The sequence below is a fragment of the Tursiops truncatus genome, chromosome 2 (assembly GCF_011762595.2).
Source record: "Tursiops truncatus isolate mTurTru1 chromosome 2, mTurTru1.mat.Y, whole genome shotgun sequence".
Lineage (NCBI taxonomy): Eukaryota > Metazoa > Chordata > Mammalia > Artiodactyla > Delphinidae > Tursiops > Tursiops truncatus.
The window spans coordinates 106,318,212-106,344,097 of NC_047035.1; the positions used below are offsets into that span (position 1 = coordinate 106,318,212).

The 25,886-nt window shown below is 40.1% G+C and overlaps 1 protein-coding gene across 17 annotated transcripts in view; it reads right to left on the bottom strand.

Moving 5' to 3' along the window:
* Positions 1–25,886, bottom strand: part of CSNK1G1 (casein kinase 1 gamma 1) — a 157,946-nt gene that overhangs the window by 45,798 nt on the left and 86,262 nt on the right. For 14 of the 17 annotated variants that reach the window (XR_002179007.3, XM_073799759.1, XM_073799789.1 and 11 more), the window contains one exon: positions 23,630–23,699. The exons of 2 other annotated variants lie outside the window; for them this stretch is intronic. Coding sequence is in view for 10 of the 15 variants with exons in the window: in XM_073799759.1 (XP_073655860.1) it covers positions 23,630–23,699 (70 nt within the window). In the remaining 5 variants the exon portion in view is untranslated. Of the gene's footprint in view, positions 1–5,824; positions 6,051–23,629; positions 23,700–25,886 lie in introns of those variants that run through there. One more of the 17 variants, XM_033851799.2, reaches the window with a different exon arrangement.

Here is a 25,886-nt window from a genome sequence, read left to right on the forward strand (position 1 = left end):
TTTATTTTATTTTTGGCTGCATTGGGTCTTCATTGCTGTGCGCGGGTTTTCTCTAGTTGCAGCGAGTGGGGGCTACTCTTCGTTGCGGTGTGCAGGCTTCTCATGGCGGTAGTTTCTCTTGTTGTGGAGCACGGGCTCTAGGTGCCGCAGCCTTCAGTAGTTGTGGTGCACGGGCTCAGCAGTTGTGGCTCACGGGCTCTAGAGCACAGGCTCAGTAGTTGTGGTGCACAGGCTTTGCTGCTCTGCGGCATGTGGGATCTTCCCGGACCAGGGCTCGAACCCATGTCCCCTGCATTGGCAGGCGGATTCTTAACCACTGTGCCACCAGGGAAGTCCATCTCTATAGTTCTTGATTTGTCAATTCCAGTTCCTTATCTGGAATGGGGGCCACCTGGGACATTAGTTTTTTAAATTATAAATGTGATATATACTAATTTTAAATAAATACAATAGCAAACCAAAAGCAGTACAGAAACATATGAATAAAAAGTATTCATATCCATAATAGATGATACACATAATTAAAAATACTTTTCTGCAACTTCATTTGTAATTTAATATTATATAATGGACATTTTTCCTTGTCAACACATGTATGCACATCATTCACTTTAAAAGTTACATCATATCTCCCCCTATGATGTATCACATTTAAGTTTTCCTGTACTGATGGACATTTAGGTTGTAACCGTATATTTGTTATTAGAAATAGACATTATAGTGAACAGCTATTGCTTTCGCCTGACACGCATCCTTTCTTCCTTCTTCTGATAACATCTTACTCTTCCAGCAGGAAAGCACCATTCCTTCATTGTTACTACATGTGGTTAAAGTGGGGTCAAGCCATTTCCCACTGCCACCCCAAGGATATGACTCAAGCCAGATTAATTAGAGGATTCTATCCTCCTGCCTGGGGAACTGGGTCAAGGATAGGAGCTTGAACTATGTCGGTACAATAAGAGTCAACTCTGGGCCTTTTTGAAACTATAGAGAAGGAGGAGCGATTTTCGTCCCCCTCGATCACTAAACTGGAAGGAGCTTAGCCTGAAGCTACCAGAGACAACCACATGAGAACAGGTAGACTACTTATCTGAGAATGAAACCAACACAGAGAAAGCAGAGCTGAGAGAAGCAGACAGACAAGTATACCACAAACCTGAGGACCAAGGACAATGCGGGTCCTGGATCTGGCTGGCCTGAGGTGAGGATCCTGGACTTCTCAGTCCTGTGAGCCAAGAAATTCTCTCCCCAACCCCCCACTCCCTCAATTAAGTGAGCTTGCACTCTATCATTTGAAAATGCAATGTGTCTAGACAGATATGCATACAACACTGCAAAAAAAATCCTTGTGCCTACATTTTGGGGCATGAATACAAATGCATCTTGAGGGTAGATTCCTTGAAGAGGAAATGCTGAGTCAAGGGTCATGCACATTTAACATTTTAGTATATGTTGCCACATTGCCAGTTCTAAATCCTCTCTGGTCCCTGGTCTGTTTCCAGTGCGCTTTTCACATTTAGTACTACCGTCCTATTACTTAAGTATCCAGGCCCATAGAGTATTTAAAAATGTTTTCAGAAGCTGCCTTGACTCATTCTTCTCAAAGCCCCAGCACTAGGTTACCTCCTCTCTTACACGTAGCCAGCAGCAGCATGTTTGGAGGAGTCTCCTAGGTTTTTGTCAAAATTATCATTGATATTTCAAAGTCAGGAGAATCCTTCCTCCCCCATTATTTGTTCAACACTACAATAAGAAATTTCCACTCAAAGCATACTTACATCACAAAAGTCTATTGGCCATAAACTGCTTTACAGTTTATGAAGTGTTTTTACATAGGCCTTCCCATTTAATCCTAACAAGTACGTATAGGAATTACTATTCTCATTTTATGGGTAAGGAAATTCATTTGAAGTGACTTGCTCAGGTCATACACTGAGTGGTAATAGCCAAGACCTAAAACCCCACTTCCGCCTCCAAGTTTCAGGCTCTTTTCTTTTTGCCTGTGCTGTGCAGCATATGGGATCTTAGTTCCCCCACTAGGGACTGAACCCTGCACCCCCTGCGTTGGAAGCACAGAGTCTTAACCATTGGACTGCCAGGGAAGTCCCCCAGCCTCTTTTACTATACCACATACACCTATCTGCACCCTGAAGTCCACGGACATCTAGAGTGGCAGCGAGGACTACTGGGTCACATTACTTTCATAGGAGATTAACCAATTTAATAAAGAGTCAGTAAACCGTAGTCTGTGTGTGAACCTAAGGGACAATCACAAGATACTGATGATGTTGATAGGTTATGAACTCAAGTAATAAAGAAAGAGTAATTTTTTACTTACAAAAAGCACAGGTAAGATTCTATCAGGAGTGCATTAGTAGTATTTTTCTAATACAAATACCAATCTTTAAATTACACCTAATAAATTAAACATATCATTAGGAATTCAGAGGGCAATGTGGCATATGTTTAGATTAATATAGAAAGTATAAAAAGAAGATAAGCATATGTTTTCATTAACTTTGGACCCATTTAACAAATTTTTCCCAGAAGTCTCCTGATTGAAAAAAACAAACCCACTAAAGTATACAGTCTAATCATAGCACAGAAGCAGAGTGTCCCCTATTATTGAACTCTCTTAATACTTAATACCCTTCCTTAAGCGTCAAAATAGTCATGGAAGAGTAAAGTACCAAGTGTCACCCTCATTTTCTGAATGGGAAAGTAGAGGTTAACTGGATTGCCACAGAACTGGTCAATGGAACAGATGCTATAGGCTGCCATTCTTCCCTCATCTGAGCCTTCACGCAAACACCTCTCCAGTCAGAACAGATGTGACTTGGTGGAAAATTTGAGATGACCTTATAATTCTGGTCACTGAGGAGGCATGAAGACTTCCAAGGAGATATGAAGACTTCCAAGGAGGCAAAGTGAACTTACTTATCTTGCTGATTTTCACTTAATCTAAGGAATAAGTGCTGCAATGTCCCTGCTTCCAGTTTCAAATTCATTTAAGTTTAAAATGTCTGGTGGTCAGTTTGTCCATTCATCAAACATCACAAGTGAGAATAGAGTGCCAAGGGAACAATAAAGAGAAGCATATAACCTTGACTGAAGGGATTCGGGACGGCTTCACAGAGAGCGGGGGTTATAGGCTGAGTCTTGAAGGATGGTTAAGAGCCGATTAGGCTGGAGTGTGGGGAGAGGGAATAATCTTGCAGGCTGAGGGACCAGCAAGGATACAGGTAGCTCAAAGCACAGCGGCAAAAGCAGGGTAACAGCTCTCCGAAATTAGAAAAACTAAGACTATTTTACTCTCACCTGGAGTTTCTTTAAATTCTGAACCACCTACTAGTTAAGCAAATGTCTCTAAAAATTATGGCAAAGGCCATTAACAAAGTTGAAAAGGCAGAGATAGATATCTGAGTAAATAAAAAGATCAAAAGAATGAAGAAAAGGAAAAATAAGGATTTTATCTGAGTATTATACACCCATATTGCCTTAGTACATCTTTAATAACAGAACTAAGTATACACTAGGACCTTAGCATTGCCTTATAACAGCACTAATAGAAATATAATGCAAGCCATGAATGACAACCATGGATTTAATCTAAAATTTTCTAGAAGTCACATTTTAAAAGTAAAAAGAAACAGGTAAAATTAAGTTTAATAAGATTTTATTAAACTCATATCTAAAGTATCATCACCTCAACATGTAATCAATTTAAAAATTATTGAGATTGCAAAACAGAAATAGAGTCACAGATGTAGGAAACAAACTTATGGTTACCAGCGAGGAAAGGGGGGATGAATTGGGAGATTGGGACTGACATATATACACTACTATATATATAATAGATAACTAATGAAAAACTACTGTATAGCACAGGGAACTCTACTCAATGCTCTGTGGTGACCTAAAGGGGAAGGAAATCTAAAAAAGAGTGGATATGTGTATATGTATAACTGATTCACTTTGCTGTACAGCAGAAATTAACAAAACATTGTAAAGCAACGATACTTCAATAAGAATTTAAAAGAAATTATTGAGATATTTTACAACCCTTTTTGGCATACTAAATCTTTGCAATTCAGTGTGTATTTTAAATTTACTTTTATTTATTTTTGGCTGCATTGGGTCTTTGTTGCGGCACGCGGGCTTTCTCTAGGTGCAGCGAGCGAGGGCTAATCTTTGTTGCAGTGCACGGGCTTCTCATTGTGGTGGCTTCACAGGCTCTGTGCACGCGGGCTTCAGTAGTTGTGGCTCGCGGGCTCTAGAGCACAAGCTCAGTAGTTGTGGCACACGGGCTTAGTTGCTCTGCAGCATGTGGGATCTTCCTGGACCAGGGCTTGAACCTGTGCCCCTGCGTTGGCAGGCAGATTCTTAACCACTGTGCCACAAGGGAAGCCCCCAGTGTGTATTTTATACTTAGAGCACATTCGGATTAGCCACATTTCACGTGCTCAGTAGTCACATGTGGCTAGTGGTTCAGCTCTGTGAGAAGTTATGAAAGATATAAGTGAGGCTGACTTACATACAATAATGGAGCAGACAAGAGGTTCTGTACTTAGCAATCTGTATGATCCCGACCAAGAAGCTTTCTCCAGCCCATAACCCTCTCCTTCCTCTGAAACTCTCTATAACTGCTGATTCTGCTTACCTGGAGCCAATCACAGGTTGTCTCCCTCTTAGAATGTAAGTTAGTGGGGGCTTCCCTGGTGGCACAGTGTTTAAGAATCCACCTGCCCATGCAGGGGACATGGGTTTGAGCCCTGGTCTGGGAAGATCCCACATGCTGCAGAGCAACTGAGCCCGTGAGCCACAACTACTGAGCCTGAGCTCTAGAGCCCGTGAACCACAACTACTGAGACTGTGTGCCACAACTACTGAAGTCCGCGTGCCTAGAGCCTGTGCTCCGCAACAAGAGAAGCCACTGCAATAAGAAGCCCGCACACCGCAACAAAGAGTAGCCCCCACTCACCGCGACTAGAGAAAGCCTGTGTGCAGCAACGAAGACCCAACACAGTCGAAAATAAAAAGTAAATAAATAAATTTAGAATGTAAGTTAGGGGCAATGCCTACTCTTATTCACCACTGTATCCCCAGGGCTTTAGCTTAGACCACTACTTAACCCACGTGGGATGCTCAGTGAACACCTCTTTAATAAATGTATGAACAGACACATACCTGCCTCTGGGCCTTAGCTTATTTTATTCTTAGAAAGCTTTCTTTACCCTTCTGTTTGAACATGTTCGAGTAAATCATACCTCTTTTTGAAAGTTCAGCCCCATAGCTACCACCCTCTTTAAAAAGCCTTCCCTGTTTCCCATAATTAGAAACGATTTTTCCCTTCAGAACTTCCATATAATTTTATATGTAACTTAAAAAAATAACATTCCACACATTCTGTGTGTGTTATAGTTACTTACATACCTTAGTGAGCTCCTTGAGAGTAGTACAACAATGTCTTACAAAAAACATTATGAAAGCTCAATAAACATTACATTTTCCTTCCAATGGGCAGTGACCATGTTATTTATAACTCTGTGGCCCTCAAATTACTCACCGTAGTGCTATGGACACAGCTGATGCTGAGTTCTTGCTAGTGAAAACTTCATCTCCTTGCACTGACTAAAGTAATTATTAGTAAGAGACTCTACAGGTTGGTAAGAAAAGGTGAATTAAAGCCATATGAAGCATAAAGAAAGAGGAAAATGGAGAGAAAAGTTAAAAGTGTGTCAGACTGTTGAAAGCACAAAAGCGTGCAGAGGTGTACAGAGCTGACAAACTCTTCTTTTAAGGGGGTGGAATATAAAGCACTTACTTAGAAGTCATTGAAAGATGAAAATATTGGTCACAAAGGTTAAAACTTGATCTTTGGGCTTCCCTGGTGGCGCAGTGGTTGGGAGTCCACCTGCCGATGCAGGGGACTAGGGTTCTTGCCCCGGTCCGGGAGGATCCCGCGTGCTGCGGAGTAGCTGGGCCCGTGGCTGCTGGGCCTGCACGTCCGGAGCCTGTGCTCCGCAGCGGGAGGGGCCACAACAGTGAGAGGCCCGGGTATCGCCAAAAAAAAAAAAAAAAAAAACTTGATTTTTTTGTTGGTTTTTGTCTTAAGCATGCATATAGATACATTATAGTCTACAAATACAAAAGAGCTTAGCTAGCAAGTGGATTATCATTTTGATAACAGATGTGAGGCGTTATCTATCGTCATGTAGTCTGTTACTGGAACTTAAGGAAAATATTCTCTCTCACAATGACACTGAGAGATACTGGAAAGGAATTCACTGAGTTTTAATACAAGACAGTAGATACAGGCTTTCACCTTCTCATAACCCATAGGAATAATTCACTTCAACGACTCATCTCTTTCATTCCATAGTACTCCATAGCTTTGGGGATGCTAAATGCTACCTTCTCTCTTAATGATTAACCTTGACAAACTATGAGTTAAGGAGGGGGAGTGACTGAGGGCTGTGGTCAGTCCTATGATGGTCACTGAGACTTCTGCCTCTGCCCTCCTTCAAAAAGCATTCTCTAAGGGCAGCCACTAAGCTATTCTTAATGTCTGAAGAATGGCTTTGAAGACATAGAAGGAAGAGAAACATGCAGGTACATAGTAAGAGAGATGTGAGTAAAGACAGAAAAGTAAAGTATGATCAAGAATTAAAGGGAGAAAATGACGTCAGAAACTTTAGGGTCTGTGCAAACTTATAAGCAAGCTTCCTCTGACAGGCTTCGGTGCTTGACCTTTTCTAAACCTTTGCCTGCATAAGCACTATAATGGTTTTCTGGAACTAATCACCACACTCCAGCCCAGGCCACGTACATATAAGTTACTTGGGTCTATTTTTGGAACTCTGCCTTCTATTTTTCATGAAGATCCTTAAAAGAAGTCAAAATTCAAATAACAAATTCTGCCTTCACACTGAGCAAATATCTCTAGCAGTTCTGTACTCTGCAAAACAATGCACAGAAAAGGTGTCAGTACTTTGTGTAACTGTGAGGTGCATGCAGGCCACACAATTTCTATAATAAACTCACAACTCCCTATTTGCAATTAAAGGAATTACTGGCCCAACAAGTCTTCACCAGCTAAGTATCTAAAATAGAGGTGGTGCTTTTTTCTTTTTGCAGGAGAGAGGAATAAATTTTATGTACATAATTAAAGATAATTACTCTCTATGCCTCATGTAACTTAGAGCTATTTGAGAGTTTTAAGGAGCAGAGAAGGGCCACAAGGGTTTGGCTCTAACAGATAAACAAGTCTCTCACAGCATTACATATGAACTTTTATGTTTATATTTCACGATACTATAGAGTACATTGTTAGCCGTAACATGAGAAATGTCCCAATGCTCGAAACTATGGAAAATAACACAAAGGACACACAACCAAAGAATTTATCCTAGTCCAGAAGTGTGCTGAGTGTTGAGTTTCAGAAATATCTGTTCCTATTTATGGCTAACTACTGTAGCTAGCTAATAAAGGTTAAAAGTCATGATGTTTTGTCCTTGGAAGAACGAAAAGGAATTCATAGTGCTATCATGACTAAATTAGCTCCATCAAAGACCAGCAACCTAGTACGGAGTATGACAATTATGCCTTTCCAAGCCCAGCAAATGAAACAATCCTTTCTATTTTTGCTTCACAAAATTTTTGCTACAGATTGGATTTACGCTGTAAAATCAACAGAAGCATTTAAATGTCCTTTTAAAATGTTTTCTGGACAAGGTAGGTAGATTTGGAAATGTACACACATGCACACACACTCTTTAAGAGGAAAAGATGAAAAGCACAACACACTTTCCCTTGTCTGAAGTTTGCTCCATATACTGTAAGACAGAGTTTTGTTTTTGTTTTTAATTTATTTGGCTGCATTGGGTCTTCGTTGCTGTGAGCGAGCTTTCTCTAGTTGTGGTGAGCGGGGTCTACTCTTTGTTGCAGTGCACGGGCTTCTCATTGCGGTGGCTTCTCTTGTTGCGGAGCATGGGCTCTAGGCGCATGGGCTTCAGTAGCTGTGGCGCACTGGCTTGGTTGCTCCGCGGCAGGTGGGATCTTCCCGGACCAGGGCTCGAACCCGTGTCCCTTGCATTGGCAGGCAGATTCTTAACCACTGCGCCACGAGAGAAGTCCCCCAGAGCTTTTTTTTAAGATTGAAGTATAGCTGATTTACAATGTTGTGTTAATTTGGGCTGTACAGCAAAGTGATTCAGTTATACATATACATACATTCTTTTTATATTCTTTTCTGTTACGGTTTATCATAGGATATTGAATATAGTTCCCTGTGCTATACAGTACGACCTTGTGTTTATCCATCCTATATAAACTAGTTTGCATCTTCTAATCCCAAACTCCCAATCCATCCTTCCCCCACACCCCCTCCCCTTTGGCAGCCACAAGTCTGTTCTCTATGTCTGTGAGTCTGTTTCAAGACAGAGATGGTTTTCATATACCCATAATGGGCTCTTGCTACTGACTCACCAACCCAAGCACACTTTCATATTTAGGTTCTTCTCCCTGAGAGGAACAACAGTGACACTGGTGCTGTTCCTTCTGCAAAGTATATCCAAATATACTCCTCGTCCTTTACCCAGTGGACAGGACTTTAACTTTTTTGGTTTTTTTGTTTGTTTGTTTGTTTTTGCGGTACGCGGGCCTCTCACTGTTGTGGCCTCTTCCGTTGCGGAGCACAGGCTCTGGACGCGCAGGCTCAGCGGCCATGGCTCACGGGCCCAGCCGCTCCGCGGCATGTGGGATCTTCCCGGACCGGGGCACGAACCCGTGTCCCCTGCATCGGCAGGCGGACTCTCAACCACTGCGCCACCAGGGAAACCCTTTTTGTTTTTTTTTAATATGAGGCTTCTGCTGTTGCCCTAATGTTTATTTATTTCAAATATGCCACTCATGCTGAAAGGAGCAGGTCCTTCAAAGGGTGAAAGTTTGGCAGAAATGGCTTTAAATTCATCATTCCAGACCCTTCTAAGTATGAGAAGCTCTGTCTCTCTTAACACAGGCCCAAAGCAGATTTTTCTCTTAAGATTATTCTTTCCCAACAAGCGTATGATAAGTACAATAAACACAGGCACAATCAGCAGTGAAAGAGGGAGTTCTTTTTCTGGGAGTACTCACTGCCCTTTGCCAGGACATCACACGGTTGTTGTTTTCAGGCTCTACTCCCCACTTTGAGACTCTCAAGATGCTGAACTGCCTTAAGGCAAAATGTTTTGCTTTCTAGCAACGGTTACATGAAGAGAAAGAAAAGTATGGTCTGTGAGTCCACCATTTTCTTGTCACACTGTCAACTGTCTTCTCCCAGTTCTTAAGCCACATTCTTAGAGAACGTGCTCTATGCTGAGCGATGGAGTCCATGTGATCCTGCGCACCCTTATCACAGCATTGGGACCAGAACTGGAAGGCTGTTCCAAGCTAAGTCAGCCGGTCTCTTTCCTAGGAACTTGCACGTTTTTTGGCCATGCCGTGTGGCATGCGGGATCTTAGTTCCCCGACCTGGGATCAAATCTGTGCCCTCTGCATTGGAAGCGTGGAGTCTTAACCACTGGACGACCAGGGAAGTGCCAGAGCTCGCAACTGAGATACAGGACTCCAATCAATCTCTGCTGGTGCTTAAATGGAGAAGGACTGCATAAAAGACTTTTTTCCACCAAATGTAAGGAGATGCAGAGAAGGCTGGTAACACACAGCAGATGAAGAGGGCTAACAGAAGCCAAGGCATAAGATTTTATGACACTAAGCGGAAGGAGGGTCAAATATTGTGTCAGAGTCCAGAAGAGTCAGACAGAAAGCCAGGGACAAAGAGCAGTTGTTTTGGTTCCTAGAGGCTTTCTAAGTGCTTTGTTCCAATCCCTAGTGAGACCTGTATATTTCCTTCCTTGATTCCATGATATGTCCCTATGATTTTTCAGTAAATTCTCCTTTAGAATCATAGCTAATTGGAATAGATTCTGTTCTTTGTCATCAAATGGTGTTTACGAATACACACACATAACTGTTCCTCTTGCTCTTCTATAACCATCACTTCCTAAACACTATGTGCAAGACACTACACTAGATGCTTTAGGGAGAGAAGAAAAAACAAAGATAAGTAAGACACAGACTCTCTCCTTAGGGAGCTTACAGATAGAAAACAGAGAGGCAAACAGCTAACATAGTACTAGGTCAAGTCTTCCATAAAAATTGGCAAAAAGAGTGAGACATGGAATGGGGTAAGCATCAAATCCACTTACTTAAATTTCATGATAATGCTTGGCCAAAACAAAGTTTAAGAAATAAAAAAAACTACCATATTTTGAAGATGCATACCTTATTACATAAATTCTGCAGCACTGTATATACTGAACATCCATACCATGCATATTTACTGAGTATGATCATATACACAAATCCAGTTAGACTACACTCTATAAGCCATGGGCAATTTGAGAGATTTTTCAAGGCTGACTCTGATTATGTGTGATTTTCACCTGTGTGCCAACTTTAGCTCCTAAACTCAAATAAGACTACGCTGTATTTAACAGTTGGTTTCCTTAGAAAAACTGTCACCCTTGAAATCCTAGCATTTTATTTATTTATATATTTTTTGGCTGCGTTGGATCTTCCTTGCTGCATGCGGGCTTTCTCTAGTTGCAGCGAGCGGGGGCTACTCTTCATTGTGGCACGGGGCCTTCTCATTGCAGTGGCTTCTCTTTTGCGAAGCACAGGCTCTAGGCTCGTGGTATTCAGCAGTTGTGGTTCGTGGGCTCTAGAGTGCAGGCTCAGTAGATGTGGAGCACGGGCTTAGTTGCTCCACGGCATGTGCGATCTTCCTGGACCAGGGACTGAACCTGTGTCCCCTGCATTGGCAGGTGGATTCTTAACCACTGCGCCCCAGGGAAGTCCCGAAATCCTAGAATTTTAAATAAGATACCTATAAACTAGTATATAGATGTGAGGTATGATCTGTGACAGCTGGTGGTGGTCTAGTTATTGACTGATTATTAGGTTATCCCAGCAGCTAACTGAACTGAAATATGGTGTTCTGAGAATTATCTTAGGATTTTGAACAAAGCCTTTATACTCAAATTAGGCTACGAAGCTCCTATAGTTGATGGTGCCTCAATACAGGAGACATGACAAACATAGATGGGCCCCAGCAACTTATTCTCTAACATTTTTTATTATCTGCCTAGAACTGTTTTCAATATCTTCAATATTTCAACTGTTTTCCAATCATAATATTCAAATTGACATTTAACTCATTCTATCCCTTTAGTATCTCATCTCTGAAATCCATATTGGATGATAAAGCTAAAAGAACCTCAGCACTGTTTGAAACTTACACCTTCCCATTTGATAAACAGACCCCCATCTTATATTTAAATCAGAAAAATTTTTAATGAAAATATATACATAAAAAGATTAAGGGGGGGGGCTTCCCTGGTGGTGCAGTGGTTAAGAATCCGCCTACCAATGAAGGGGACACGGGTTCAAGCCTTGGTCCAGGAAGATCCCATATGCCGCGGAGCAACTAAGCCCGTGCGCCACAACTACTGAGCCTGTGCTCTAGAGCCCACAAGCCACAACTACTGAACCCACGTGCCACAGCTACTGAAGCCTGTGCGCCTAGAGTCTGTGCTCCGCAACAAGAGAAGCCACTGCAATGAGAAGCCTGTGCACCTCAACGAAGAGTAGCCCCCGCTCACCACAACTAGAGAAAGGCCGCGCACAGCAACGAAGACCCAACGCAGCCAAAAATAAATAAATTAAATAAATAAATATTAAAAAAAAAAAGACTAAGGGGGACTTCCCTGGTGGTGCAGTGGTTAAGAATTTGCCTGCTAATGCAGGGGACATAGGTTCGAGCCCTGGTCCCGGAAGATTCCATATGCCGCGGAGCAACTAAGCACGTGCGCCACAACTACTGAGCCTGCGCTCTTGAGCCCGCGAGCCACAACTACTAAGCCTACGTGCCATGACTACTGAAGCCTGCGTGCCTAGAGCCCGCGCTCTGCAACAAGAGAAGCCACCACAATGAGAAGCCCCTGCACCACAACAAAGAGTAGCCCCCACTCGCCACAACTAGAGAAAGCCCACGCACGGCAATGAAGACCCAACGCAGACAAAAATAAATTAAAAAAAAAAAAGACTAAGGAAGTACACATGAGAATAGTAGTTGTGAGTAGAGAGATTAAATCTTTCTTTTATGTATTTTTCTAAACCTTCAATGATATTAGTTTTCTCCATAACTTAACAAAATAATTTTTTAAGTGAAAAAAAATTTTTCCTTTGGGCAAGCTGCACACAGATAGTTGTCAATTCCTTCTTTAAAGTTACTCTCTTTTGGGACTTCCCTGGTGGTCCAGTGGTTAAGACTCCGTGCTCCCAATGCAGGGGGCCTGGGTTCGATCCTGGTCAGGGAACTAGATGCCACATGCATGCTGCAATGAAGATTCCACATGCCACAACCAAGACCCAGCACAGCCAAATAAATATTAAAAAAAAATGTTACTCTCTTTTTTAGGTAGCATAGTAAGAGATCTAGAGTCCTATCTTTTCTGAACTATAACTGTTGAGAGTGGAGCCAAGCAATAAATTGACAAATTATGACAACTGTTTCAATGTGACTGTGCCCAAATAATTTTCTACCCGCTGATGGGCCATTTATGTATGAAGATGTGCACTACGACAGCCATTATATTTATGAGAACCACACATAATTCCTACCTTCAAAAGGCTTAAATTCCAGAACTTTTGCCAGGCAGTTCTTGGATGCTCTAAGTTTATAGGTAATAGTGACTATACATGTCTCTGACTACACCAAATCCCTGTAGAAAAAATTTGGAGGACTTCATTCTAATATCTTGAATTATTCATTCATATCTCCATTCTTCTTCCTTAATACAGTTAATCAAGAATTGCTAGCATAAGCAAATAAAGAAGAGGCTGAGATCTTGAAGAGGAGAGTGTACACATAAAAGAAAGAAGCTGCCACTTAACTTGGTGATCTCACTGCCAGTGAAATCCTGCTGGAAGAGTTTATATACTGAGATTTCATCAACTTGACATCTGTTGAGTCTCTTCTTTGGATTAAGTGATATGCAAATAATACTATAATGAATAAAAGATGCTTCTCACCCTTAAAAAGCTCACAACCCAGGGAACCCTCCTTACATTGTTGGTGGGGATGTAAACTGGTGCAGCCACTATGGAAGACAGTATGGAGGTTCCTCAAAAAAACTAAAAATAGAGTTGCCAAATGATATAGCAATCCCACTCCTGGCCATATATCTGTAGAAATCTATAATTCGAAAAGATATATGCATCCTAATGTTCACTGCAGCACTATTTACAATAGCCAAGACACGGAAACAACCTAAATGTCCATCAACAGATGAATGGATAAAGAAGATGTGGTGCATATATACAATGGAATATTACTCAGCCATAAAAAAGGATGAAATAATGCCATTTGTGGCAACATGAATGGACCTAGAGATTATCATACTATGTGAAGTAAGTCAGAAAGAGAAAGACAAACACCATATGATATCAATTATGTGTGGAAGCTAAAATATGACACAAAATAATTTATCTATGAACAGAAATAGACTCACAGACATAGAGAACATACTTGTGGTTGCCTAGGGGGAGGAGGGTAAGGGAGGGATGGATTGGGAGTTTGGGATTAGCAGATGTAAACTATAACATTAGAATAAACAACAAGGTCCTACTGTATAGCACAAGGAACTATATTCAATATCTTGTAATAAGCCATAATAGAAAAGAATATGAAAAAGAATGTATAACTGAATCACTTTGCTGTACAGCAGAAATTAACACACATTGTAAATCAACTACACTTCAATAAAATAAATGGAAAAATAAGTTCACAATCCAGCAGCATATTACACTGTGAAAAGTCCACAGAATGAGGGATATGGCTCTCTCTCTGTAAGTTCTCTCATTACAGTGCCTCAGGGGTAGAATGTGGACTTCCCTGGTGGTTCAGTGGTTAAGAATCCGCCTGCCAATGCAGGGGCATGGGTTTGAGCCCTGGTCCGGGAACTTAGTTGCAGAGCAACGAAGCCCATGCACCACAACTACTGAGCCTGCACTCTAGAGCTCACAAGCCACAACTACTGAGCCTGCGCGCCTAGAGCCCGTGCTCCTAACAAGAGAAGCCCCCACACCGCAACGAGAGTAGCCCCTGCTCGCCGCAACGAGAAAGCCCGTGTGCAGCAACAAAGACCCAACGTGGCCATAAATAAATAAATTTTTTTAGAAAAGGGTGGACTATATATAAGGAATAAGGAAGTATTCCTTGCAGTAATTCCTTTTTTTTTTTTTTTTTTTGGCTGCACCACTCGGCATGCAGGATAGTTCCCCCATCAGGGATTGAACCCGTGTCCCTTGCATTGGAAGCATGGAGTCTTAACCCCTGGACCACCAGGGAAGTCTCGAGGTAATTCTTATGTTATGCAAACTGAACTAAGCGATAAAAAAGAATAAGGAGTTTTGGTAGCTGCCATGCTAGAGCTGAGATCAGCAAACTATAGCCTTTAGGTCAAATCTGGCCCAACTACTTTTGCATGATTAGAGAACTAAGAATAGTTTCTACATTTTTAAATATTTGAAAAAAATTTAAAGAAGAATATTTCAGCAGTGAAAATTACATAAATTTCAAATTTCAGTGTCCATGAATAAATCTTTATTGGAATATAGCTCATTTATTTACAAACTGTTTAAGGCTATGTTTGTGCTACAAGGACAAGAGCTGAATATAGATAACACGAGTTGCATAGTTACAACAGAGACAAGTGGCCCACCAAGCCTAAAGTATTTACTATCTGTCCCTTTACACTGTCTGGCTTCCTAAGAAATCTCACCTTCTACACTGGAGGCAGGAGGCAGCTCAACCATTTGTATCTTTCATTTTGGGGGGCAATGACATTCACTAACATTCCCACAGACTACTGTAATAAACCTTACTTGTGACGTTTCAGTAGTTCATCACTAGTAAGACCACTTCCTTTGAGAATTCAGAGATGAATCCAGTTATGGTAAGGACCAAATATTAATGAATCCTTTGGCCTGGTCCTTGCATAGTGGTTTCAATTCCATTTTACAAAACAAAAATAGGTATGGCAATTGGATTTTTTTTTTCTGGGGTTCTTTTCCAGGTAGATGGAAAAGATGGCTGTGGCCAAGTGTCCCCTCCAAACTGGCATGAAAGGCTGTGGAGTTGTAGAAGCAAAAGTGGTCATTCTCACCAAGCAGGCTCATAACTGTATTTCAACACGACCACATTGAGCTCCTCTGAAAGAAACAAACTTCTCAAGATCACAGATGTGATGGGTTCACCACAGCAGAATTCTGCTCTATTAAGTCAGAGAAAGGACTGGGAAATATTAAGTCACTATTGTTTGAGAATCCATCAAAAATTCTTCAAAAATGAAACTGTTATCTCTTCATTCTGATATTTTTCAAAGCTATAAGAAATGTAAATAGGATATTTCCATTTCTACGGAAAGTTAGATCTTTGGTTTCAATGTAAAACAATGCTGCCTTGTGTTTATATAGCACTTTTTCCTTAAGGATTCAAGGCCTTTACAGACATTACCTCATTCATCCCTGGAAGCTCTGCAAACTCAATAAGAAAGAGGAGGTTTCCTGTTACATGAATAAGGAAACTGAGGCATAGCAGGGGCACAAGGTTAATAGTAACTCACAGAAAAACAGTGGGAAAACTTGGGCTAAACTTTTCTCCTTGCTCCCATTCTTGGCTGTCTCCACTTATGCACACTGCCTATAATTAGAGATGGCAAGTGTCTAAATCTCCAGTTCTCAAAATGTAATTTCAAGACTGCCCATTTATACTAATTAAGATTGGTTTTCCCTGAATTTAGTGGTATATGTCTCCTCTCTCTGTAATACCTCTGGCAGAGAGACTTCTGAAAAACTTATATATGGCAAGAAAGAATCCAGATTTCACTTTCTTTTACCAAGTTCACTATTTCATCCTTTCTTCTCTTGTTATGAAAACTTTCTGCCCAACTGGAGACGAAAACGTTTCTTCTCAATTCCTTAAAGCACTCCTAACTATTGAACATCTACGCTGACCCATGTTATTTGTTCGTAACTACTCTTGTTGTAGGATTCACTTCTATTTTCAGTAAAATCCCCATCTTTCCAACCTCTCTTCAGATGTTCTTATTTTTTATTTTCCTGTGTCCTGCTTCCTGTGTTTGCCCAGCCTATTTATAATTTACTCCTAAGGAAGTCCACAACACTACAGGACGGTTTTGCCAATCTCACACTTTCTCATGATATTCTTCAGATTTATGCTTTATTTCTCTCTTGAAGTAGAACCATGTTCCTGTTAACTTAACAGGTGCCTAGATTCAAAGCTCTTTTTCTGGTACCAACCTATACCTCCTACCTTTTCTGATGACATATAAAACCACTCCTTCCCAGAAACTTCAAAATTGCAGAGTATGAATACTTCTTTTAAAAATTTTATTGGTGTATAGTTGATTTACAATGTTGTGTTAGTTTCAGGTGTACAGCAGAGTGATTCAGTTATACATATACATATATTCTTTCTTTTTCAGATTCTTTTCCCATATAGGTATTACGGAATATGAATACTTTATTCATAGCATAAAGGTTTCAGTGGGTGAAAATGGCTTGGGTGGGGTAGCTCTGAGCTCCTCAGTTGCACATATGGCACAAGTATTCAACCCAAATGATTAATTTACTTTGGAAAGAAATGTTTCAAAACCTAGATCACCCAAGGCCATAAAAGATTTTGGAGGTAACAAAGGCATGAAATTTGGGGGCACCGTATGAAACAGGAAATCCTACTGTTTCGCTGGGGGAAAGTTCTGGGGCTTTGCATCAATTAACACTTTAACAACTATGTCCCACTACTCTATTACAATTAGGCAAGGGGTAATGGGTAGAAGGTGCCCGGCATCTGGCCTCTGCTCGGTATCCACACAAGACAGAAATCTGTAGGAAAACATGGGACAAACACATTCCTAGCTCAGGTTTTCCTACTGTATGACCCTGGGTAAAGTAAGTTACTAAACTTCCCTGTGCTCAAAATGGGAAAAATGAAATAACCATATAAAGTACCTAGTGGGCACTTAAGTTCACTTGCTTTCTCTTTCCAATGAGATTTTTGCCTGGGCTTTGTTACACTGTGAAATTTCAGTAAGTATCTTATTGTCTTTTTAATTTTAAAGATTTTATTTATTTATTTATTGGCCTCGCCACGAGGCTTGCGGGAGTTCCCTGACCAGGGATAGAACCCGTACCCCCTGTAGTGGAAGTGCGGAGTCCTAACCTCTGGACCGCCAGGGAATTCCCTTTTGCTGCCTTTAATTTGAGGATTACCATCTCCTTTACAAGAAAGGCAAAGCAGAATAGTCATTAGCAGATTAGAATAGCTGCTGGAAAGCCAGGACATGGCAGCTCAGGCTTAGATTGTCTATGATATGATATTTATTCCCAGAGCCCCTGAGAATTTTTCCCAGGCAGGTTGCTGGGTAGAAGTGGAAATAAATGTTTAACCAGAGCACGGTGACTACTTCTACTACCTTTAGGATCTCTCAATACAATTAAGAAGCCTCCAGAAGCAAAGAGATCGTTGTATTATCTGTTTATATTATAAATTAGGCCTTTCCAAATGCCAAGCGAAGTGATGGGAATTTACCATAACCTACCTTACTACTTTTACTAAAAATATCCAAGCTATTGTTCAAAACCACTGTTCCTAAGAAACAGCTAACTCTGAGAACAGTAACAGAAGGCAACTTTATTGCTCCTTCTGGCTACTTCAGAGGTCTCCACCAGATTTTATCACTTGCACTCTCATTTCTGTCTCTAGAATCCTATTTTCTTGCCATTTGCCTATTCACCCCTCCCCCATCTTCCTTCATTTGCTCCTGCTCTTGCTGACTCATTCCCTCTCCCTTCCTCCCTCTCTCTCCTGCCACTTCAGCTGCATGCTTGGTTCTGGTTTATTCACCTTTTAGTTAATTACCAAACATATACTGACCCGTATTATGTGACCAGTCCCTATCTAGCTACGAACCTTCGTGCTCATACTGTCCCTCTCTTATGTTTAGGGCTCCTCTCTGTTGAGGCCACTGGTTTTGCCTATCTCTGCCCCAAACCTGTCATCCACATGTCCTGTTCCTGTGTGTTAGGACATAAGCAAAAGTGGGAGGTGTGCTGGATAAAAGATTTGTTGGCTGGGAAATTTATAAACTGACAATGTATATACTCTCCTAAGTAAAAGGACACTCAGAGCACAGGGAAACCTAAAAACATTCCCATAACAGGAAAATAAGTTTGAGATTTACCCATGGTGACTATATTACAATTAACCCAACAATGATCACTGAAGAAAATGATAAGAAAATAAGAAAGATGGTTAAAACTCACTGGGTGCTTTCATCTGCTGAATGCAAGGCTTACAGTCTTTAATTACCATGATTAAATACTGTTCTTTCTTGTGAAGCTGGCCCATTGTACCAAACAAATACTGAAGCTACCAGGAGGGCAAGCCAGCCCCAGGGAACCCAGAGTCAATCTTTAAGTCCCTTATTTCTAATCTTGTGTACTCAGAACAACCTATACAAAGTTACATCTGAAAAGAAAAGTATAACTGTGCTCAGTGCCAAAGCCCTTTGTACTGTGAAAAATCAAAACTATGATATAAGAAAAAATGAAGCAAAAATAAGACAAAACTGAAGAATGTATTTGGTTTAGGCACTGGAGAAAACCTAAAACTTTGATGTTCCAACAGTGAGGAAAAGAATAATATAATAATTTTCCATAGTCATTACATATAGTTGCAGAGTTCACATTTTAAAAATACTGTTTTGCTTTGAAATAAATTTGTAAATTCTCCAGCAATATCAGGCTCAATAACTGAACCATAATTTGCAAATAAAAATCTACCCCACCCGCACCCATCCAAATATGTGAAAATAGTAGATAATGTTCCCATTTGGATTCACTGACTACTGGGTGTCCACTTTGCCAGGGTTATATTTATGATGTAATTAACTTAGAAAAATAAGTTTATATCTTCTGAAACTGAGTAAGACCCCAAGTATAAATATCTGCACCAGGATGTTTTTTGCATGGTAACATGGTCTTTAAAGTTTTTAATACAATCTCAGTGTTCAAATAGGTCTTAAAAAGTCACGTAATCTAACTTTCTACCCAGTGCACAAATCTCCCTTATAACATCCAGAATGTATAACTGTTTAACTTCTGCCTGAAAACTGCCCTCCTGCTAAGAGACAGGAAATCCTATTGCATAAGACAGCTTATTCCAGTTCACAATTTGGTTCTTTTCTTCCTACAAGAAGGTGTTTGGAAAGAAAGGAAACACAGTATTGCCCCACTTTATCATCATTTGTTGACCTTATGCCTGAAACTGTTAACACATGGCTCCAGATAAATGGGGACAGAAACAGGTTGCTTGGTGATGGAAGAGGTAAGAGAGAGACCATAAATCCACTGCTGCAGTCTTTTAAAAAATTAGCTATTATAATAACAATACAATAATAATACATGATCAGGGCAAAAAATACAACCAACGTGAAAGGATTAAAGTGTAAACCTAAAGACTGCTTCCCATTTCTAATCATTCTCTTTAAAGATAATCATTAACTTTTTTTTTTTTTTTTTTTTCCGGTACGCGGGCGTCTCACTGTTGTGGCCTCTCCCGTTGCGGAGCACAGGCTCCAGACGCGCAGGCTCAGCGGCCATGGCTCACGGGCCCAGCCGCTCCGCGGCACGTGGGATCTTCCTGGACCGGGGCACAAACCCATGTCCCCTGCATTGGTAGGCGGACTCTCAACCACTGCGCCACCAGGGAAAGCCCTCTGCTTTTTTTTTAATAGCTAATTCCGTGGTATAAATATATCACCATTTATTTACCCAGACCCATATTGATGACACTTAGATTACTTTCACACTGTTTTAGCTGTGATACAAAGTCAAACTTATCTTACTGAAATTTCTTTCTATAATTTTTATTCTGGAATCCTTTGGAATAAACTTAATCTATCATTTAATAGATCTTTAAACATTTGAAAATCACCATTGTATCATATGCGGAGTAAATGGCAGAACATAAGAAGGAAAAGTTTTGAGTTATATACTCAGGTATATCAATAGGAGAAATGCTTTCTTCAAATAAAAACAAGCTACAAGTCTGACAGCGCTAAATGCATGCCTAAATTATGGTCTACAAAGCTGACAGGATATTATACAATGATTAGAAACGTGTATCTAATGCAGCATCGAGACAAATGTTACAATGTTCAGTGAATGAAGACATGCAATTGCATGTGAACTGAGATTAACTATGAAATATGTCTGCATATGAAAAAGAGAAATATTCAAATAAAATGTGGCTGAGTTAGGGTGATAAGGACATGGACCACCATCTCCTTTCAAAATATCCTTTAATATTTCATAATTTGGTTTCTACAATAAATGAAAAAAGGAAAAAATGACAGCTTTTAGGAAGACCAAAATCCTCATTCTCAGTTTCAAGACTCTCAAGGCCCTCTTTCTTCCCTGATTATCTTAGAGATAACCTTCACAGTAAATAATCAGGTCTTGAAATTCTTGATGGCAAAGTTACAATCAGCAAAGAAAGCTTGAAGTGTGACTGTCCACTAGAGAACACGACGGTATAGAAGGGAAGAAGTTAGAGATCAAACAAGGAAAAGAAGGGACAATCAGGAAGAGCTCCACCTTAAACCATGTTCACAATCATCCAGTACTACCATTTTTGTTCTATCTACCCATGAGTAGAGAACTGATATGAATTTCCAGATCATACAGTCAGGGCAATGTAGGGGTCAAAAAGCAAGGTAATGAATAAGACTTTTGTACTTAAGGAAAAAATGGTCAAATTATTCTCAAGCCAACACAGAAGTTCTTATTCTAGGAATTTAAAGTCTCAAGCTATACCAGTGTCCTTTAAATTCATAATCACTCATTTCTCCCCCCAAATTTCATCCATTTATTTCTTAAGTACTGATTAATTCCTTGAACAAATCTAAGTCACAATGGGCTTTTTTTTTCTTTTTAAGTATTGCTTGTCATGATATCCAAATATCGTGCAAATCTTCGGCCTGTGCTGAATAATGACAGACGAAGCATCAATGAGTAAAAACAACGATTGCATAATTTTGGTTTGTGTGCTTTCAGCGTGAAAGGCTGTTTATTTACAGTGCCACAGCATCACCTTGGTTCTGAAGAGAAGGGCATATGTGCTCTAGCTGCTCATACATTAACTACTGAGGAGTAACATTGGCAGCTGGGAACTTCACTCTAGAAAAATAGGAAGAGAAATGCTTGTGCCTGTAACTTAGGAAGAAGCTCTAGTGTTCATGCTCACATTTATAGGGAGACATGGTGAAATCTTGTCTACTTTGTCAACTGATCTACTTTCAAAAGAAATTTCCTGGCCTCTCGCCTTCTGAGATGGCCCACGCTCTGTGGAGTGTGTTTCTCCCAGGGCCGTTCTCACCTTTTGAGACGGACCACATTCTGTCTACGGAATGTGTATCTCTCTAAATAAATGCACTTTTTACCTATCATAAATAAATAATTTCCCCTTTTCAGCCATCCTCAGGGAATATCTTTCTTAGTAACTTGGCAAAAATCTAAAACGCATGCTTATCAAATCTTCCTAAGTTCCTTCTGTCACCAGAATTCTTCCCAGCTTCCTATTATGTGAAAGAACTATGTAGGGCCCTGAGATACTTTTGAGACACCAGGGTGAAGAAGGCACAAGCCTGTTCTTAAGGAGCTTATAGTAGTCTTAGGGAAGGGGCAGGGTGGATATGCAGTTATAATTAAAAAACAGTCAATGTGTAATCATCAGTAACAGAATTAGGATTGAAAAGCATCCGAATACTTAGTAATAATGGGATAAAATAAGATGACACTTAGGAGGTTCTGGTGATCAAAATCAATTATATAACCAGAAAAATTCAGAAAGCCTTGGTTGATGGCAGCTTATGTAAAAAAGACATAAAGGTTTCAACTGAGTAGAACTCCACAAATGCACAAAAGTCAACTATGTAAAATGGCTGTTAAAATAGCTAACCTAGGGGCTTCCCTGGTGGCGCAGTGGTTGAGGGTCTGCCTGCTGATGCAGGGGACACGGGTTCATGCCCCGGTCCGGGAGGATCCCACATGCCGCGGAGCGGCTGGGCCCATGAGCCATGGCCGCTGAGTCTGCGCGTCCGGAGCCTGTGCTCCGCAACGGGAGAGGCCACAACAGTGAGACGCCCGCGTACCGCAAAAAAAAAAAAAAATAGCTAACCTAAATTAATAGAACTATTGTGTCCAGATCAAGGAAGATAATAATCCCACTGCCTCCAAATCCAGAGTTACTGGTGCTGTTTTATGAGGCTCATTTAAGAGGGACATCACAAAACCAGGAGTGTGTGTGTGTGTGTACATTCATGCTTCCTAGTGGAGCAATGACAGTGAAGTACCTGTTAATCACATAACGCAAAAAACTGAAGGAACTGAAGACACGCAGCTTAAAAGAAGACTTGCAGGTGAGCAGTGGAGGGGCAGCATATAACAGCTGAGATGAATGCATTTGAGCTGTCTGCAAGAACTCATGTTAGGTTCAATGAAAGACAAACGCTCATCCTGGCCTCCCTAGGTTATGACTATGGCTGATTATTGCCATGGTCAGGGTATAAGATGACTTGAATAACACCCAGTGGCTCTTATATAATTGTATATATTTTAGGAAGTGAAACTCAAATTCCTTCAACAGTACCTTCAATAATGGTACTTGAAATAGAAACTATGTTTCAGTCATTCACAAAAAACTGTCACATTGAAGAAGCATAAAGCAGAGGAATGTCTATTAATGTCAAACAATTAAACTAGCACTGGAGGATTTCATCTTCTGCAATAGGAATCCTATGGGTTCAACCTCCTTAGAGTTGGTAACATTTGTTCAGTCAATATATTTTTCTGCAAGCCAGTAAAATATTTCAGAAATTTGACCTTTTTGGTAAAAAAACAGGAATGTTTTTAAAAATTATAAACTTAATTTTTTAAAAATCCTCAGAGGTCATAGGTTATTACAATCATATAGATAGGTCTTCTAAATTAATGAGAACAATAGATAAAGTGACAGTGTTAAGGTATTTCAGAAGATATATTTTAGTAGTATGTCTTTAAAATGGATATATAGTCTCAATGTGGTAAAAACAGCTTGAAAATTACCAACACCTCCTCCTTTCTTTCTGTATACACAAAGGAATGAAAAGAGAATGAATAAACTACCAAAAAGCAAAAACCATTCCATGTGTATTTCAGGTGAATGAAAGCATTCACAGGTTGGTCTGTGGGCAGGCATGGTAGCATAGACCCCCAATCAACTCAACTGCCCTTCTAGATGCCAGAGAGTAAGTAGCTTTTTAGTTGACTATGTGTATTTACCTATCCAGCAAGTAGGGGAGATACATGGTCTGGCAAAAAAGGTAGACAAGAAAATTTACATATGTTAGGGCTTCCAGCTAAGCTATATGCTGAATAAATGGAGGAAACATTGACTTACCTGCACTGCCGAGCTGTTTATAAAACCTGTACTCTAAATGAAGCTGTGGAGCACGTGATTTTATTGGTTCCTGAAACCCAAGAAGAGAAATTGTGATCAGATTTAGACAGTTTTTTCATTCCTAGGTTTTCAGAGTAAACCAGGGCTAAGACCACTTAATATTTTAGAGATGATATTCATATATAATAGCATTTTCTTACCACAATTTCTCTTTGAAAGCATATCTAGGGGAAGATGAAGCTGAATTATATACAATCCCTGCCATGGATGTTTAAATAAAAATACTCTGTATGAGACATCACTCAAGGATAGCTCTATCACCATGAAGTATTCTTCTGAAATATATTCTCCTAGGAAACCAGGTGCCAAATCTTTTAATTAAATACCAGCAAGTAGGGCTTCCCTGGTGGCGCAGTGGTTGAGAGTCTGCCTGCCGATGCAGGGGACACGGGTTCGTGCCCCGGTCCGGGAAGATCCCACATGGTGTGGAGCGGCTGGGCCCGTGAGCCATGGCCGCTGGGCCTGCGCATCTGGAGCCTGTTGCTCCACGACAGGAGAGGCCACAGCAGTGAGAGGCCTGCATACGGCAAAAAAAAAAAAAAAAAAAAAAAAAAAATACCAGCAAGTATTTCCTTCTTGTTTTATTATGAATTTTGGGTAGTAAATGGTTTTATTATTTATAGAAAAATGATATATGCTCAGGAAAAAAATTTCATATACACAAAAATTAGAAAGAAAGTAAAAATAACCTGAGATTCTATCATTTAAAAGAAAAGCACTATTAACATTTTGGTGAATGTTCTTCCAAATATTGATTTATACATATATTTATATATAATATAGACTCAAAAATGTATTTTAAATAAATGAGAGCATACTATATTTGGTGTTCTATGTCTTTAAATTCAACATGTGATGATGACATCATTTCATAACAGTAAGTTAAACTATATATTAGTGTGTGTGTGTGTGTGTGTGTGTGTGTGTGTGTGTGCGCGCATGTGTGTACATACACACAAACCTTAACTTTTGGACATCTGAACTGTTTTCAGTTTTCAGTATTATGAATAAAGCTGTAGGAACAGTGTTATGTATATTTATTTTTACACTTTAGAGAATTAAAGACTGTAAATGCAACTAAGATATGTAACTTGTAACTTTAATTAATACAGTGTTCAAGTTTTTAAAAATAGAGTTTTGTAAAGAGCCCAAAGATAAAGCAGCCATACTACCACACTTTGCTCTATACCAAACTTCAAGAATTGGCTGGCTAATCATTCTGAATTGACAGTATATCAGGCAACTAGTTGACAAGAAAATCAAACATTACCCTGAAAGATACATCTGTATATCCATTAGGATGGCTAATATGAAAAACACAGAAAATAGCAAGTGTTGGTAAGGATGTGGAGAAACTGGAACCCTTGTGCACTGCTGGTGGGAATGTAAAATGGTGCAGCTACTGTGGAAAACAGTACAGCAATTTCTCAAAAAATTAAATATAGAAGTACCACATGATCCAGCAATTCCACTTCTGGATATACACCTAAAAGAACTGAAAACTCAGACTCAAAATGATATTTGTAGACCCATGTCTGTTGCAATATAATTCACAATAGTCAAAAGGTGGAAGCGACCCAAGTATCTATAAACAAATGGATGGATAAATAAAATGTGGTTACATTTTGTTCCATATGTGTGATGGCATATTATTTAGCCATAAAAAGGAAGGACACTCTGACACATGCTACAAAATGTATGAACCTCGGGGATGGTATGTTGAGTGAAATAAGCCAGACGCAAAAGGACAAACACTACATAATTCTACTTGTATTAGGTACCTAGAATAGTGAAATTCATAGACAGAAAGTTGAATGGTGGTTGCCAGGAGCTGGGGGGAGAGGGGAATGCTGCTGGTGTTTAATGAGTACAGCATTTTAGTTGAGGAAGGTGAAAAAAAAGTTCTAGAGATGGATGATAGTGATGGGGGCACACCAATGTGAATGTACTTAATGCCACTGAACTGTACAACTAAAAATGGTTAAAATGGTAAATTCGAGAATCAATTCCTTATCAGATATATGATTTTCAAATATTTTCTCCCATTCCATGGGTTATCTTTTCACTCTGTTCAGAGTCCTCTGATGCACAAAAGTTTTTGATAAAGTCCAACCTATCTATCTTTTCTTACTTGTGCTTTTTTGTGTTATATCCAAGAAATCACTGCCAAATCTAACCTTATGAAGCTTTCCCCCTA